General features: G+C 36.2%; 1 protein-coding gene across 2 annotated transcripts in view; it reads left to right on the top strand.

Annotated features, from left to right (window-relative positions):
* The window catches only part of LOC101892488 (putative polypeptide N-acetylgalactosaminyltransferase 9), a 290344-nt gene that overhangs the window by 171874 nt on the left and 101315 nt on the right, over positions 1 to 17155 (top strand). For both annotated transcript variants that reach the window (XM_059126100.1, XM_059126099.1), the window contains exon 7: positions 6169 to 6362. In XM_059126100.1, the coding sequence (XP_058982083.1) occupies positions 6169 to 6362 (194 nt within the window). The remainder of the gene's footprint in view (positions 1 to 6168; positions 6363 to 17155) is intronic.

Genomic DNA, 17155 nt, shown 5'->3' with positions numbered 1-17155 from the left:
CAGCTACAAAGCTAGATAATTTGTCGCAACAGAGGGTCCATCATCAATCTTCGTATAATTGGACCACAGTTAGAATCTTGTGGACAACCCCGGACGAACTCTATGGACACTCTATTGTTCGCACCAATAGATGAAGACACCTTATTCGAGAAATAGCTTTGTCAAAGCTCAGTCTCATTATAACCTACTTTCCTTAGATGGACTTTTGAGCAACACAGATAGTCAAAGGCCCCTCAAAGTCAACATATATTCTCAAAAACGTTCCGACTGGTAAACTCAGCGACACAGCACTTCACGTGCATCTAGAAATTCTGTAAATGACGAGCAGAGCTAACCGATACCCCTGTGGAACTAGGAGCCGAAAAGTAATGCGCAACAACGAGCCAAAGACTACTGTGTAAAAACCCACCGAAACTCCAGTGGAACAATGAGGTAATGTCTCATGTGGAACAACGAGCCCGAAACTAAAACTACTGTGGAACAAGGAGCCAAGAACTCCTGCGGAAATGAATTATCGCTCGCTCAATAGAATAAGGATCAGTTTAGGTGTTCCTAGGTAAAAAATATGTTAGGTGGAGTTCAGCAAATGAATTGAAATTGCTAACCCCCTGCAGTAGCAAGGCTTCCCTATTGCACAACAAACTAATCAATATATGTAGCCAGCACCACCAAGTATATGAGAATTATTTACTCTATGCAGGATATAAGAAATATATGTTTTTCATGGAAGATGTTCCAGAAAATTTCTTTTGAGCTTTTCTTTACAAAATCTTTAGGGTCTATAAAAGTTCCTTACAATGTCTATTTTTCAACGATATCTTTTCGAGTTTTTCATCTCTGCTAAACTTCTAATAAGCATTTAATTTCTCTTCCCACCTCAATCTCCTTAAATATATCAATTTAACTTAGGACTTTTATAAACCACTTAAAATTCAAATACTATTCTTAAATTCAATTTTCGAGTTATCTTTGACAGCAGAGAATTTATTAGGCATGCTTTGTGTGTCCTCTGGAGATATTTCATCTGTCATTTGAGCTCAAAATGAATTCTAACAATCATCTGTCACAGGGATAACCAGCACATACATACGAGCATGTAGAACAAGGGGAAGAAGACATAACATTTTTCAATTGAAAATGAACATTTTAACACACACATTTCAATTTACATTTTAATTTTGAATTTTAAAAGCCTAAAGTAAAACAACATCACCAGAACTAATCCTTCCATTCATCCAGGCATGTAAAATGTCCAGTTGCGAAGCAGAAACAGAAGAAGATTTACTCTTGTTCGAACATCTCGAAAGGAAATTAAAAGCTTGCAAACTAGTATCCTATGTCTTAAGTCCTACAAATAACAACAACCATAACAAATCACAAATAATCTCTCACAATTCGACATAAATGAAATGGATTTCTTCGTCTTTTTCGATATGAAAAATGAAAAATATACGAAAATTCTGCAAATGAATTTTCCATGTCAATTAGGGGGCTTAATTGAATTGAAATTTCAAATTTGGTTTAGTTTATGCAGGAGGGCTTTTAAGGCAAATTGAAAATAAAAAATAAATATGAAGAAAATATTTATGAAATAATAATTAAATTTGTTTTCATAAGTACTATGAATGTCTTTGTAGCTGGAGATGGATAGCCAGGAGATGAGGTTGACAAGAGAGCTATAATAGATTGATAAATATGTAGATAAATGGATAGGTTGATGCAGAAAAAGTAAACGCGATGCTTCTAAAAAGAAGTGGAACATTAGCTAGGGGGACAGGAGGCTTGCATTAAGCAAAATATAAAACGCCTTCGACGGTGAAATTATATTTGGTGATGTGATGTGTTTAAGACCGGCTTCGAATCACCGCAAATACGAAATGTATCGGATAATTTCATTTAATATTCCGAATTATTTATTTTAATATTCCGAATTATCTTAAGCATAACCGAATTAGAAAGACTTAGAATGTACAACTGATTACCACCAGATTGCATTTTTGTTCTGAAACACTTGATTACATTTCGATTCGTTCGAAAATAAACAGAAGATGCCCTTTGAGCAGGTATAAGTCCCCTAACCAAGAAACCGCTCATCTTCCAATTGGTAGCTAGGTGGAATAGGCCTGGAACCCTGTGTAGCGCTACTACTCTCTAGAAGATTTCTTGTAGTTGTAAAGATGCGCTAGGTGACGCAATGTATTGCGGCATAGGTGCAATCATAAGGTCCCCTTATGATTACCAAACGATATGTCAATTAAATTTGAATTTAATTTGAGAAATATTTAGATATCGCAAGTTGTAAAGAATCGATGTCTTGTTTTGCAAGTTATGACAGATTAAAGTATTGAAAATTGTGACCCTTTGCAAGTGAGGTACCAGAAGGGGATCGCAGATATACATCATATTCACAACTGATCTGGTGTTAGCAAAAATTACCAAAATTTTTTCAAAATCTTGAACCCTCTATTGGGGATGTACAATAAGGAATAGTCCGATCTCTACCATCGTTATAATATATCCTGTGTTGATAGAAATATCGAGATGTACCAAGTCTGAATGGAATCGGATATTAATTTCGTATTTTATGAGATTCATGGATATTCGAAATTGTAACCCTTTGTGGTGGAGGTCCCAGAAGGAGTGGACCGATATATTCTATATTCACAGCAGATCTTGTGTTGGTAGAAAAATTGGGATGTGTGAAATATGAAGAAAACCGGATGTTTATTTCGGATTTTATGATCGTTTTGGTTAATCAAAATTTAAACCCTTGTGTGGGAGGTACCAGAAGGAATGGTCCGATCTCTATCATCTTTATAACAGATCTTATGTTGATAGAAATGTTGAGATGTGCCAAGTTTGAATGGAATCGAATGTTAATTTCTCGTTTTATGAGCTTCATGGATATTTAAAATGTTGACCTTTTTTTTGTGGAAGAGGTACCAGAAGGAGTGGACCGATATATTCCATGTTTACATCAGATCTTGTTTTAATAGAAATAATGGGATGTGTGAAACATGTTGAGAGTTGGGTGCATATTTCTGATTTTATAATCATTTTAGTTATCCAAAACTTTGATTCTTTTTGGGAAAAATACCAGAAGAAATGGTCCGATCTCTACCATCTTTATAACAGACCTCGTGTTGATAGAAATATAGAGATATGCCAAGTCTAAATGGAATCGGATGTTATTTATGCGTTTTATGAGCTTCGCGGATTTTCAAAATGTTGACCCTTTGTGGGGAAGGTACCAGAAGGAGAACAATGATATATTCTATCTTCACAGGTAAAATATGAAGAGAACCGGATGCATATTCCGGATTTTATAATAATTTTAGGTATCCAAAACTTTAACCCGTTTTGGGGGAGGTACCAGAAGAATTGGTTCCAGAAGGAGTACACCGATATATTCCATCTTCGCAGCAGATCTTGTGTTAGTAGAAATAATGGGATGTGTGAAATATCAAGAGAACCGGATGCTTATTTCGGATTTTATGATCGTTTGGGTTACTCAACATTTTGACCCGTTATGGGGGAGGTACCAGAAGGAATGGTCCGATCTCTATCATCTTTATAACAGATCTTATGTTGATAGAAATGTTGAGATGTGCCAAGTTTGAATGGAATCGAATGTTAATTTCTCGTTTTATGAGCTTCATGGATATTTAAAATGTTGACCTTTTTTTTGTGGAAGAGGTACCAGAAGGAGTGGACCGATATATTCCATGTTTACATCAGATCTTGTTTTAATAGAAATAATGGGATGTGTGAAACATGTTGAGAGTTGGGTGCATATTTCTGATTTTATAATCATTTTAGTTATCCAAAACTTTGATTCTTTTTGGGAAAAATACCAGAAGAAATGGTCCGATCTCTACCATCTTTATAACAGACCTCGTGTTGATAGAAATATAGAGATATGCCAAGTCTAAATGGAATCGGATGTTATTTTCGTGTTTTATTAGCTTCTCGGATTTTCAAAATTTTGACTCCTTGTGGGAAAGGTACCAGAAGGAGTGAACCGATATATTCCATTTACTCAGCAGATCTTGTGTTAGTAGAGAAATTGGGATGTATGAAACATGTTGAGAGTTGGGCGCTTATTTCGGATTTTATAATCCTTTTAGTTATCCAAAACTTTTACCCTTTTTGGGGGAGATGCTAGAAGAAATGGTCCGATCTCTACCATCTACAACAGACCTCGTGTTTATAGAAATATAGAGATATGCCAAGTCTGAATGGAATCGGATGTTATTTTTGCGTTTTATGAGCTTCGCAGATATTCAACATTTTGAGCCTTTGCGGGGGGGGGGGGGGGGGGGGGGTGTTGTTACCAGAAGGAGTGAACCGATATATTCCGTCTTCACAGCAGATCTTGTGAAAGTAGAAAAATTAGGATGCGTGAAATATGAAGAAAACCGGATGCTTATATCGGATTTTATGATCGTTTTGGTTATTAAATTTTGACACGTTCTGGGGAAGGTACCGATCTCCACCATATTTTCAACAGATCTTGTGTCGAAGAAAATATTGAGAAATGCTAAGTCTGAATGGAATCGGATGTTAATTTCAAGTTTTATGACTTTCATGGGTATTCAAAATTTTGACCCTTTGTGGGGGAGATAACAGAGGGAGTGGACCAATATATTCCATCTCAGTGCCAGACCTTGGGTTAATAACAATATTGTGATATGTGTAATTTGAAGACAATCGGACTCTGCTATCACATCTGTGGGGGAGGTATTTCATGGGGTCGACCGATATTGTTCATTTTCGCACCTGACCTAGCACTAATGGAAATATTAAAATTTACAAAGTTGCTGCAAAATCGGATTATCCCTTCTCTTTCTGTGCAGTTTTTTTTTTTTGGAAGGTACCATAAGGTTTGGACCGATATTGCCCATCTCCGACCTCGATCAATGTTTAATAATAATATTACGATGTACCAAGTTTGAACCAAATAGGATACTCTGCGCACCAGTCAGACAGACGGATGGACGGAAATCCCTAGATCGACTACAAATGTCCTGAAACGGTTTTTTTTCAAAGACCTAGGGTCTAAAACCGATATTTCGATGAGAAACGTTTTGGCCGTATCAAATGTTATATACCCTCTATAACCATATGGCTGAGAGGGTAACACGAACACATGACTATATCAACGATGGCAGCATCGATCAACCAGCCAAGTATACACTGTCAATAAAATTCCATGATACATACTGCATAGAGTAATTAATTTTCATACTCTTCGAAGTGCTGGTTACATATAGTGATCAGTTTGTTACGGGAAGGCTGGCTTCGGCAGGGGCTTAGCAATTTCAAATAATTTGCTGTACTCCAACTAACATAATTTTTACCTAGTAACACCTGAACTTTATCTTTATTCTGTTGAGTGGCCGATAATTCATTTATACAGAAGCTATGGCTCGTTGTTCCACAGGAGTTTCGGCTCGATGTTTCACAGGAGCCCCTGGCTCGTTGTTCCGCAGGAGTTTTAGTTTCTGGCTCTTGGTTCCACATGAGGCTTTACCCAATTGTTCTACAAGAGTTTCGGTGCATTTTTCCACACCAATGCATAAAATAATGTCCACAGGGCTTCTTTGTGGAAATTCCTCCCACAGGTTGTATACACATACAGGTCTTCTAAAGATAGAAGACCTTCCAAAGATCATCTGAGCATAGAATACGTACCACAAGTCCGTAATACAAGTAATACCTTCCATAGGTCTTCCTATAAAATTCTTCTCTAAAATTTTCAAAAATAAAGTTAATTCCCCATCCCGATATTTTTTAATATTCTCAACACAAATTCAAATCCCACATGACCTGCTTGTTTTGGACAACATATATTTAGGACAAAAATTCCAAGCTATTGCGAATTCTATTAACTCGCTGTGGACACTTCAAAACAAAAAATCCAAAATTAAATTTCACTCTCATTTTGAACTGGTTGGCTGGCTGGCTGGCTGGTTGGTCATTCGAAATTCCAGCTATGCCTAAGAAATAATTGACAAAATTTATGGACAGATGAATTGAATTGAAAATGAGTTTCTAATTCGATGCCGGCACATCGAAATGGCAATTTTTAATTTTGTTTTGTTCTTTCGATTCTCATTATTCTTGTTTGTGTTTTTTTTTTTTTTTTTTTCTTTTTTGCATTTCTAGGTTGGCTGGAACCACTGCTGGATCGCATTGCTAGAAATTCAACGACGGTTGTGTGTCCCGTTATCGATGTCATCGACGACACAACATTGGAATATCATTATCGTGATTCGGGCGGTGTTAACGTTGGCGGTTTCGATTGGAATTTGCAATTCAATTGGCATGGAGTGCCCGAACGGGAGAGGAAACGCCATAAGGTAAATTTTCATAGAATTTATTTGTGTTTCTTTTATTTAGAAAAAAAAAACAAATATTCTAATTGAATTTATTAAAAATTTAGCAACCTCCCCATATAACCAAATTCCCTGAATTTTATTATTCGCCCTAAATTTAAGTAATTTCCCAAAAGCCCTTTGATCCTTTGGCTCCATAATCTCTCTCATGTGTATCCCTTCCTGTTTTGTCCTGTTTGCAAACAAATTAAATATTTGTCTAATCCAGTTATCTCCTTAGCCGATATCCACCTCTGAAAATGGGCAGATATATGTGCCAAACAAAAAAGGTTTCAATTGCCATTTTGTCAATTTATTTATTTGGGTTTTATTGCCAGAATGTTAATGTAATTCAACCGGAATTTCTTGTTAGTTTTGTATAACCTTTGCCAAGATCCCTTTTTTATAGCCACATTTTATTTTCCATTTTGAGTCAAGGCAAGACATTTGTGGGGGAGGGGGGGTGGATGTCTAAAGATTTAGTGTCATAAAAATGAGGTTGTATATTTGCCATCTATCTGTCTTGGTAACATTTGTGTAGCGCATATCTAGACAAATCATTACAAAATAACACACACACATACGGACACACGTGTGGGTACAAAACGTGTGTGTGTGAGGGAGGACAGTGGGAGGAATGGAAAAAAGAGAGAAGATCTTCAGGTCTCTATGAGAAAACAACTAGGTCTTCTATGAGAAGACCTCCAGGTCTTTTATAAGAAGAATTCCAGGTCTTCCATGATAAGATCTCCAGGTCTTCCAAGAGGAGACCTCCAGGTTTTCCATGAGAAGACCTCACGGTCTACTATAAGAAGACCTCAAGCTCTTCTATCGAAGAAGACCTCCAGCTTTTCTATCGAAGAAGACCTCCAGCTTTTCTATCGAAGAAGACCTCCAGCTCTTCTATCGAAGAAGACCTCCAGGCCTTCTATGAGCAGACCTCCAGGCCTTCTATGAGCAGACCTCCAGGTCTTCTATGAGAAGACCACCAGCTCTTCTATGTGAAGACCTCCCGGACTTCTATGTGAAGACCTCCAGCTCTTCTATCGAAGAAGACCTCCAGCTCTTCTATCGAAGAAGACCTCCAGATCTTCTATCGAAGAAGACCGCCAGCTCTTCTATCGAAGAAGACCGCCAGCTCTTCTATCGAAGAAGACCACCAGCTCTTCTATCGAAGAAGACCGCCAGCTCTTCTATCGAAGAAGACCACCAGCTCTTCTATCGAAGAAGACCGCCAGCTCTTCTATCGAAGAAGACCGCCAGCTCTTCTATCGAAGAAGACCGCCAGCTCTTCTATCGAAGAAGACCGCCAGCTCTTCTATCGAAGAAGACCGCCAGCTCTTCTATCGAAGAAGACCGGCAGCTCTTCTATCGAAGAAGACCGCCAGCTCTTCTATCGAAGAAGACCGCCAGCTCTTCTATCGAAGAAGACCGCCAGCTCTTCTATCGAAGAAGACCGCCAGCTCTTCTATCGAAGAAGACCGCCAGCTCTTCTATCGAAGAAGACCTCCAGCTCTTCTATCGAAGAAGACCGCCAGCTCTTCTATCGAAGAAGACCTCCAGCTCTTCTATCGAAGAAGACCGCCAGCTCTTCTATCGAAGAAGACCGCCAGCTCTTCTATCGAAGAAGACCGCCAGCTCTTCTATCGAAGAATGGAAGAAGACCTTGAGCTCTTCTATGGAAGAAAACCTTGAGCTCTTCTATTGAAGAAGACCGCCAGCTCTTCTATGGAAGAAGACCTTGAGCTCTTCTATGGAAGAAGACCTTGAGCTCTTCTATGGAAGAAGACCTTGAGCTCTTCTATGGACGAAGACCTTGAGCTCTTCTATGGACGAAGACCTTGAGCTCTTCTATGGACGAAGACCTTGAGCTCTTCTATGGACGAAGACCTTGAGCTCTTCTATGGAAGAAGACCTTGAGCTCTTCTATGGAAGAAGACCTTGAACCCTTCTATTGAAGAAGACCTCAAGCTCTTCTATGGAAGAAGACCGCCAGCTCTTCTATCAAGCTCTTCTATTGAAGAAGACCTCAAGCTCTTCTATTGAAGAAGACCTCAAGCTCTTCTATTGAAGAAGACCTCAAGCTCTTCTATTGAAGAAGACCTCAAGCTCTTCTATTGAAGAAGACCTCAAGCTCTTCTATTGAAGAAGACCTCAAGCTCTTCTATTGAAGAAGACCTCAAGCTCTGCTATTGAAGAAGACCTCAAGCTCTGCTATTGAAGAAGACCTCAAGCTGTTCTATTGAAGAAGACCTCAAGCTGTTCTATTGAAGAAGACCTCAAGCTCTTCTATTGAAAACCTTGAGCTCTTCTATCGAAGAAGACCTTTAAGCTCTTCTATCGAAGAAGACCTTTAAGCTCTTCTATCGAAGAAGACCTTAAGCTCTTCTATTGAAGACTTCAGGTTCTTCTATTGAAGACCTCAATCTCTCTCTATGAGAAGACCTCAATCTCACTCTATGAGAAGACCTCCAGTTCTTCTAGGAGAAGACCTCAGCTCTTCTATCGAAGAAGACCTCCAGCTCTTCTAGTGAAGACCTCAAGGTCTTCTAGTGAAGACCTCAGTGCCTTCTAGATCTCGAAGTTTTTTTTTTTTTTTTTGAGGTTTTTATCGGTATTTCCTACCCCACTGTTCTCATCCGCCCTATAGTGTTCCTTCTAGGATAGGTCGTGACGTCTTCTGTGTTTTTCATCTCCAGGCCAGTGGGATGCATGGATGGATGCCTAGATGGATGAACGAAATAAATGATTTAAGATTTAGCTTTTTGCCATGTTAAATGATATTGGGCTCTAAGTGTGGTGGGGATTTCTTTAAATGAAGGCCAAACAGAGAAGAAAATTAGGAAAACTTAAACGAAGAACAATGGATGACTACCAAAATGTTTATAACAAACAAAACGTGACTGGGTTCCGCAACAACTGAAGACAACAAAACTAATGGCAAAGGCTATAAAAACAACGCCAACACCAATCACACTAAACTGTTTCATGGCATACAAAATAGCAGCAGCAACAACAACAACAACAAATACTACAACAATTTCCAGTTCATATTAAATCTCTTGGACATATAAATGGTAACCCAAAGAAAACATTGACCCTTACCTTTTTATTTGGGTGGAGGGGCAGGAGGGGGGCGAGCTTTAGTCTTGTGTTGCTTTTATGGATTTGTGGTAATTGTAATCTAAACTCTGGCAAGGATTTGGGGTTATAAATGATATTTGCCACAGAGCCAGAGTCTTTTAGGGAAACTCCTTGGTGGGGAGAGGGAGATAAGCAACAATTTTGGAAAGTCATTTTTGAAAATCCATTTTTGGAAAATTTATTTTGAAATCCTTGAATTTAGTTATCAAACCCTCCACATACCTTTCCATTTTCTTCCTTTGAAGAGAAATCTTAAATTTTCCAGTAAATTGAATGTTGGGGGTTTCCCACTCATACGTTTCCTATTTATTATCCCCAGACCCCCCATTTTACTTTCACATGACTTGATGTCCCCCTTTAAAAGATTATTGGATTTATCATTTCCTTTTTTCTGCTACTCTACTTCAGTTTTTCCATTTCACTTCGTTTGTCCCTTTTTTTGTTGACCATTTCGCTTTGCTTGATATTTGTTCTTCCATCCACTTACACAAACACATACGCTCTCTCGCCCGCTCGCTCGCACTCACTCACTCATCTACCTACCTACCGACATACATCCACTCATGTCCATTTTTGCATATCCTTTTAATAGGATTTCTTATTGCCCAATGATATTAAGGACTTTCCATATTGTCGTTGCTTTTCCTGTCGTTATTGTTGTTGTATTTTGAATGACAACAACACCAACCAATGCCAACAAAAGCTCTTACGATTTGGTAGAGGAGGAAAATTTGCTATTCCACAAATGTCCTTGCTCACTTAATAATGGCTTGAGAACATTTGTAAGAACATTTGTAAGAGAATTAGAATAAATGACAGCTTATAAATGGAAGCATTTAAATTGTTATTGTCCCATTCGAAATTGGGACAGGATGAAAGGTGAGTGCATTGGAAATGGGTTATACGAAGGTCAGATGAGCTACCATTTGAGGGAGGCACACTACACATGAGGGTATTAGAATAGACTTTCACTAAGCGGAGGGAACAAGGATGTTACAACAAATGGAGTCGGGAAGGAAACCTCGAAATTAAGAATCTGGCCGGGGGGTCAAAAGCAAATGTCGTAGAAGTAAAATTTCAACAGAGGACATGAATGATATTCCGAAAAAAAACTTTTTCTTAAAAACAACAGAGACCTTCCAGGGAAAGTCTGAAATAAGTCTACATCGGCTCGCAAAAGAGACATTTTTCTCTTTCTGAGAGAATATCAAAATAACAGAAGAAGGTATAGCTTAAGAAGACCCTGGGAAAGTTCTTTCGTAACAGGCCAAATAAGAGAGAATTTATATTATGTTTGTACCAAATTTCGAAATTATTTACAAAATACTGTGAAATTTAAACCGTTGGGCGCCATTCAGTCGTATTAAATAACACTGTGCAACAAAATGCAGTTTTTCAATAATTAAAGAGAAAATCAAGCAAATCCTGAAAGTAGAGCTAAACCTAGAGGACACGGGTAACGGAGTTTTGCAACGTAAGAAAGAAAGAAGAAAGGAAAGAAATCCCGAAATTTACAATCAAGGACGGGAGGTCAAAAGAATATGTCACAGAAGGAGAATTTTCAACTGAGGACAAAACAGTCCTCAGACAGGAAAACTTTTTTCTTTAACGGAGTTTTGCAACGTAACCTATATAGAGAGGGCAAGTTCCCCCCTCTCTAACAAATTTTTTGAAATTTTCGAAATAAGATTTCTTGGAACCCGATGATTTTAGGTATACAGTGTCTTTAGCAATATTGCAGAGAAAATTACGAACAATAATCTGATGGAAAATGTTAACCCTCTAGCGAACCAACAAAGGGGCCTGTTTGGTCCTTTTTTCAAAATATGGATTAAAAAAACTACCCTAAAAGGGGATCGTAACAAATCAGAATACTCTAGAAATTAAATAATAATAAAATAATAAAATTTTACTATAGGTCCCAGAAGTCATCAAAAATCTAAATCTCAAAGAGATCTTTTTGGCCCTTTTTTAACAATATAGTTAAAAACTCCATTTTAACTGGATCCTATCAAGTAAAAATACTCTAGAAAATTATTGGTCATAAAATTCTACTATAGATCCTAGAAGACATCAAATTTCTAAATCTTACACAAACGCCAGGAATTCGCAAATATTAAAACTCCATTTTAGGTTTAAAGCCATCCTTTATGGGAGTTTATTAAAAATATCCTACCAAACATCAATTCAGAAGGATAGTGTCAAAAACAATATTACAGAAAACAATAGAAGGATTATTTTGGTAGATACGTTTAACCCCCAGGCGAGCAAACAGAGGGATCTCCTTGGTCCTATTTTCAAAATATGGTTTAAAATTGCCTTTAAACGTGGTCGTAGCAAGTGAAAATAGTCTAGAAAAATGTTTACCATAAGATTCTACTATAGGTCCTAGAAGACATTGAAAGTCTAAATCTCACCCAAACGCCAGGAATTCATATATATATTTATACCACATTTTAGGGTTAAATACGCATTTTATGGGAGTTTACGCAAAAATCTCCTACAAAACATAAATTAAGAAAGATGGTGTCAAAGACAATATTACAGACAACAATCCAAGGATTATTTTCGTCTAAAATGTTAACACTCAAGCGGGCCAACAAAGGGGTCTTTTTGGTCCTTCTTTGAAAATATGGTTTAATATTACCTATAAACGTGATCGTAGCAAGTGAAAATAGTCTAGAAAAATGTTTACCATAAGATTCGATAATAGGTCCTAGAAGACATCGAAAGTTTAAATCTTACCTAAATGCCAGGAATTCGCATATATTAAAACCCCATTTTAGGGTTAAAGGCATCCTATATGGGACTTTATGCGAAAATCTGCTACAAAACATAAATCAAGAAAGATTGTGTCAAATACAATATCATTGACAATAATCCAAGGATTATTTTGGTGAAAGTTTGTAACCCTCAAGCGAGCCAACAACGGGGTCTTTTTGGTCCTTCTTTGAAAATATGGTTTAAAATTACCTTTAAACGTGATCGTAGCAAGTGAAAATAGTCTAAAAAAAATAATCGTCATGAGATTCTATTGTAGATCCTAGGAGACATCGAAGGTCTAAATCTCACCTAAACGCCAGGAACTTTAAACCATATATATTAAACCCCATTTTAGGGTTAAATCCGCATTTTATGGGAGTTTACGCAAAATCAAAAAATCTCCTACCAAACATAAATTAAGAAAGTTGGTGTCAAAGACAATATTACAGACAGTAATTCAAGGATTATTTTCGTTGAAAATTTTAACACTCAAGCGAGCCAACAAAGGGGTCTTTTTGGTCTTCTCTTCAAAATATGGTTAAAAACTCGCCTTAAACCGGAACCTAGCAGGTCAAAATATTCTAAAAAAAATAATCGTCATGAAATTCTAGTGTAGATCCTGGAGACATCGAAGGTCTAAATATCACCTAAACGCCAGGAATTCGTATATATTTAACCCCATTTTAGGGTTAAAATCGTACTTCATGGAAGTTTGTGCAAAAATCTCCTACCAAACATCAATTCAGAAAGATAGTGTCAAAGACAATATTACAGACAACAATCCAAGGATTATTTTGGTGGAAATTTTTAACCCTCAAGCGAGCCAACAAAGGGGTCTTTTTGGTTCTTCTTTGAAAATATGGTTTAAAGCTCCTTTTAAAACGGGATCCTAGCAAGTTAAAATACTCTAGAAAATTATTGGTCATAAAATTCTACTATGGGTTCTTAGAGATGTAAAAAGGCTAAATCTTACCTAAACGTCAGGAATCCATATATATTAAAAACAGATTTCAGGGTTAAAACCTTACTTTGTGGTAGTTTTTGCAGAAATCTCCCGCAAAGCATAATTTTGGAAGGATAACATCAAAGACAAATAACGGGTGAGATGAAAAACCTGCTGTCATTTCTAAGCTACTCGTTCGACAGCTGTTAAAATTATTCTAGTGACAGCTCATTATATTGTTTACAAGCCTACAAAAGCAATTTGGTGAGAATTTTCCAGAAAAAAAGTTATTCGTGATGTAATTCAAGCGTGATAGTGTGATTTCTTTATATTTGGCTGGAAAACCACAAGTGGCTATCGTTAGAGCACTCCAGCATTTAAATGTGAATAAATCTTTTGTATCTCGCACCATCGCTCGTTACCGTGATACTGATACTGGTAGCGTAGCCCGACGTCATGGAAATGGACGGAAGAAAACAGCAACATCAGCAGTAAAGAAACGACTTGACCGATACCCGCGTCGCAGAGGCCAAAAAATGACTCGTGAGCTGAATATATTGCAATATTCCATTCTACAAATATTGAAAAATGAGCTTGGGGTAAAGCCATTGAAATTCAAAAAAGTGCAAGAACTTACACCGCAACAGAAAGAAAAGTGGAGAAATGCCGAATTTGGTTTTCTCCGATGAGAAAACATTCGTTGTCCAGCAGTTTGTAAACAAACTAAATGATCGTGTTTACTTGCCAAAGAGGTCAGTTGGAAATTTGCACCTTCGGTTGGCCACCAGAACTCAAGCGCCGGCCATGATGATGTTGTGGGCCACCATAACAGCCGATGGTCGCTCTCCGCTCGTATTAATCGACCGTGGCATTAGAATAAATGCCGAATATTATCGCGAAAATATTCTGGAGTTTGTATTAAAGCCTTGGGCACGCAAAAATTTTGGCCGCAGACCTTGGACATTCCAACAGGACTCAGTACCACCACACTCAGCAACAGGCCACCCAAGAATGGTTACGAAATGAGGTTCCTCGCTTCATTTCCATCGCACAATGGCCACCAAAATCTCCGGATACCAATCCGTATTAGGTTGGCACTAAAAAATACCAAAGTGTCGATCACCTCAAGCAAGCGCTTCCCTGGGAATGGGCCAAAATACCGCAACATTCGTGCAGCGTGTGACGGTTTCATTGCCGTTTGAAGGCCATAAGGTGATCAATTCGAACAAACCTAAACATATTCCAAAATGTGATGCTAATCCATCATTTTTGATTTCATTCAATAAATTTTAAAAAATAAACAAATTATGGCGTTTGACTTTCTTGCAGATTTTTTTATCTCAAGAATATCAAGAAAATAATATTATCAAATTTCCCAACAAAAAAAAAATCGAAATTATTACCAAAATTTTTTTGATAAAATTTTCACCTGCCTCTTTTTGATTAAAGGCCTGGAAGTAACATAAAATTTAGGTTTTGGAAAGAGGTGTCAATGGAAGAAATATTTTGCACAATATTTCACTATAAATTTCAGAATAAACCATGTATCTCGGTCCAATGGTTTTTAAGAAAATTTTATTCAAAATTTATATATTAAAAGAGAAAAATGTGTGTTTACGTTTTTCTCTGCTTATTAAACTCTTTTCAGTTTTAAGTCAAAATCTTGCATAATACTTCAGTTTTTGGAGAAACGGCCAATGGGAAAATTATTCTTCATCAAATTTCACTAAAAGTTACCGAAGAAGGAAATTCTCTATTTCCATTATAAATCAAGAAGATATTAGCTTCAATATTATAGAAAAGAAATAAAACTCGATTTTTTTTTTTTTTTTTGATTAATTTTTCCTCTGACTTTTTTCGAGTTGACGCCTGAAAATAACATAAAACTTTGTTTTTGGCAAAAAGTGTGAAAAGAAGAAATATTCTATACAAAATTTTGTAATAAATCTCAGAATAAACCATGTATCTAGGTCCAATGGGTTTTATGAAAATTACATTCGAATTCTATATATTAAAAGAGAAGATTATGTGTTTACGTTTTTTTTTAATGATTATTAAACACGTTGCAATTCTAGGCCAAAATCGTCCATAATACTTTATTTTTTGGGGAAAGTGTCAAAAGAAAACTTATTCCTAATCAAATTTGACTACAAGTCACCAAAAAAATGAAATCTCTATTTTCATTATATATCAAGAAAATATTAGTTTCAATTTTGAAAAAAACCCGAAAATATTACCTAAATTTTTTAATCAATTTTGCCCCTGCCTCTTTTCGATTAAAGGCCTTAAAGTAACATAAAATTTCGTTTTAGGCGAAAGATCCCAATAGAGAAAATATTTTACACAAAATTTCATTAGGAATCTCAGAATAAACCATGTACCTATGTCCAATGGTTTTTAAGAAAATTACATTCGAAATTTATATATTAAAAGTGAAAATTATGTGACTACGTTTTTTTACTGCTTATAAGAAACGTTTAAATCCTATGCCGAAATCTTCCATAAGACTTACATTTTTGGGGAAAGTGTCAAAGAAATAATTATTCTTCATCAGATTTCCCCATAGGTTACCGAAGAAAGAAATTCTCTATTGCCATTATAAATCAAGAAAATATTAGCTTCAATATTACCCCAAAAAAATAAAATTCGAAATTATTTCCTAATTTTTTCATGAATTTTTCTTCGACCTTTTTTAGAGTTGACACCTGAAAGTAACATAAAATGTTATTTCAGGCAAAAGGTGTCAAAAGAAGAATAATTCTACACAAAATTTCATTATAAATCCCAGAGTAAACTATATATCTAGGTTATATAGTTTTTGAGAAACTAACATTCGAAATTTTATATTTCCCTTTATCAAAAGCTTTAGTGCCATTCAATAAACATTTCCCTATTTAATTTGTTTTCTTTCACCAAAATGTTGTTTTCATGGGAAAATCTTAAGTAAAATACCCTCCCCCAAAACTTCCGAACAATAAGTCCCCATTTATTGATTTTACGACTTTCTAAGTTTTAGAAAAACACATTTCTAAATAACACACATCCTTCACATGTTTTTGTCCAAAAGGAAATTGGCAAGAAAAACTTTTTGCTTTTCAGTTTCTTCAACAACAATAACAACTAACAATAATCAAACAACAATTTGATCTTCTTATGGACATTGGCAATTTTCCACTTTGTATTTTTCAACAATTCGAGTTCTTTTTTTTTTTTTTTTGCTCTACTCATTTTTTGTTTACAGTTCATAAAGAATTTCTTTGTAACTGTAGTAGCTCAGAAAATACCAAACTTACATGGTTCCCCCTTACGATCTCTCTCATAACCCCTCTCACTTTGTTTAAAGTTTACATCTTTAGCAAATACAGAATCAACCAAAAAAAAACTTTTTATTCTTAAAAAGTTGTTAAATTGAATTATTGGTTCGGAAATAAAAAACAACACCAAAAACACAATGAACTTTCACCTCTTCGAAGTTTTCTTAAAACTCTGCTCCCACCTCACCAGGTATTTGCAACAAATTGCCCTACAAAACTACCAATGGATTTTCTTTACATTTTATTCTTTTTTTTCGTCTTTTATTTCATTTCTTTTTTGTGCCCCATTTTTCGCTATTAATTGTTTATTAATCAATGAAAGTTCTTTCCTGCCAGGCCAATTGCTTTACAATATCTTATTCTAGTTTCCGAAAGCAGTGGAAAGCAAATTTTTCTCGTATTTCAAAAAAAAAAAGATTGCATTGAACGGTTAAGGGTTAAGCAAACGCCATGGAAATAAACACACAAAAACTAAAGCATACTTTCAGGCAACTTTTGAAACTCTCTCAAGGGGCTCGGTGGCAATATGGGAATGAAAAAAGTTTTTTTTTTAAATAAAATGAATTAAACGATATGAAATGAAGTGTTAAAAGGAACATGGAACAATTTTTAGA

The sequence above is a fragment of the Musca domestica genome, unplaced genomic scaffold (assembly GCF_030504385.1).
Source record: "Musca domestica strain aabys unplaced genomic scaffold, Musca_domestica.polishedcontigs.V.1.1 37, whole genome shotgun sequence".
Classification (NCBI taxonomy): domain Eukaryota; kingdom Metazoa; phylum Arthropoda; class Insecta; order Diptera; family Muscidae; genus Musca; species Musca domestica.
Note: the sequence above shows the minus strand (reverse complement) of the source record. Positions and strands in the feature narration are given on the sequence as shown.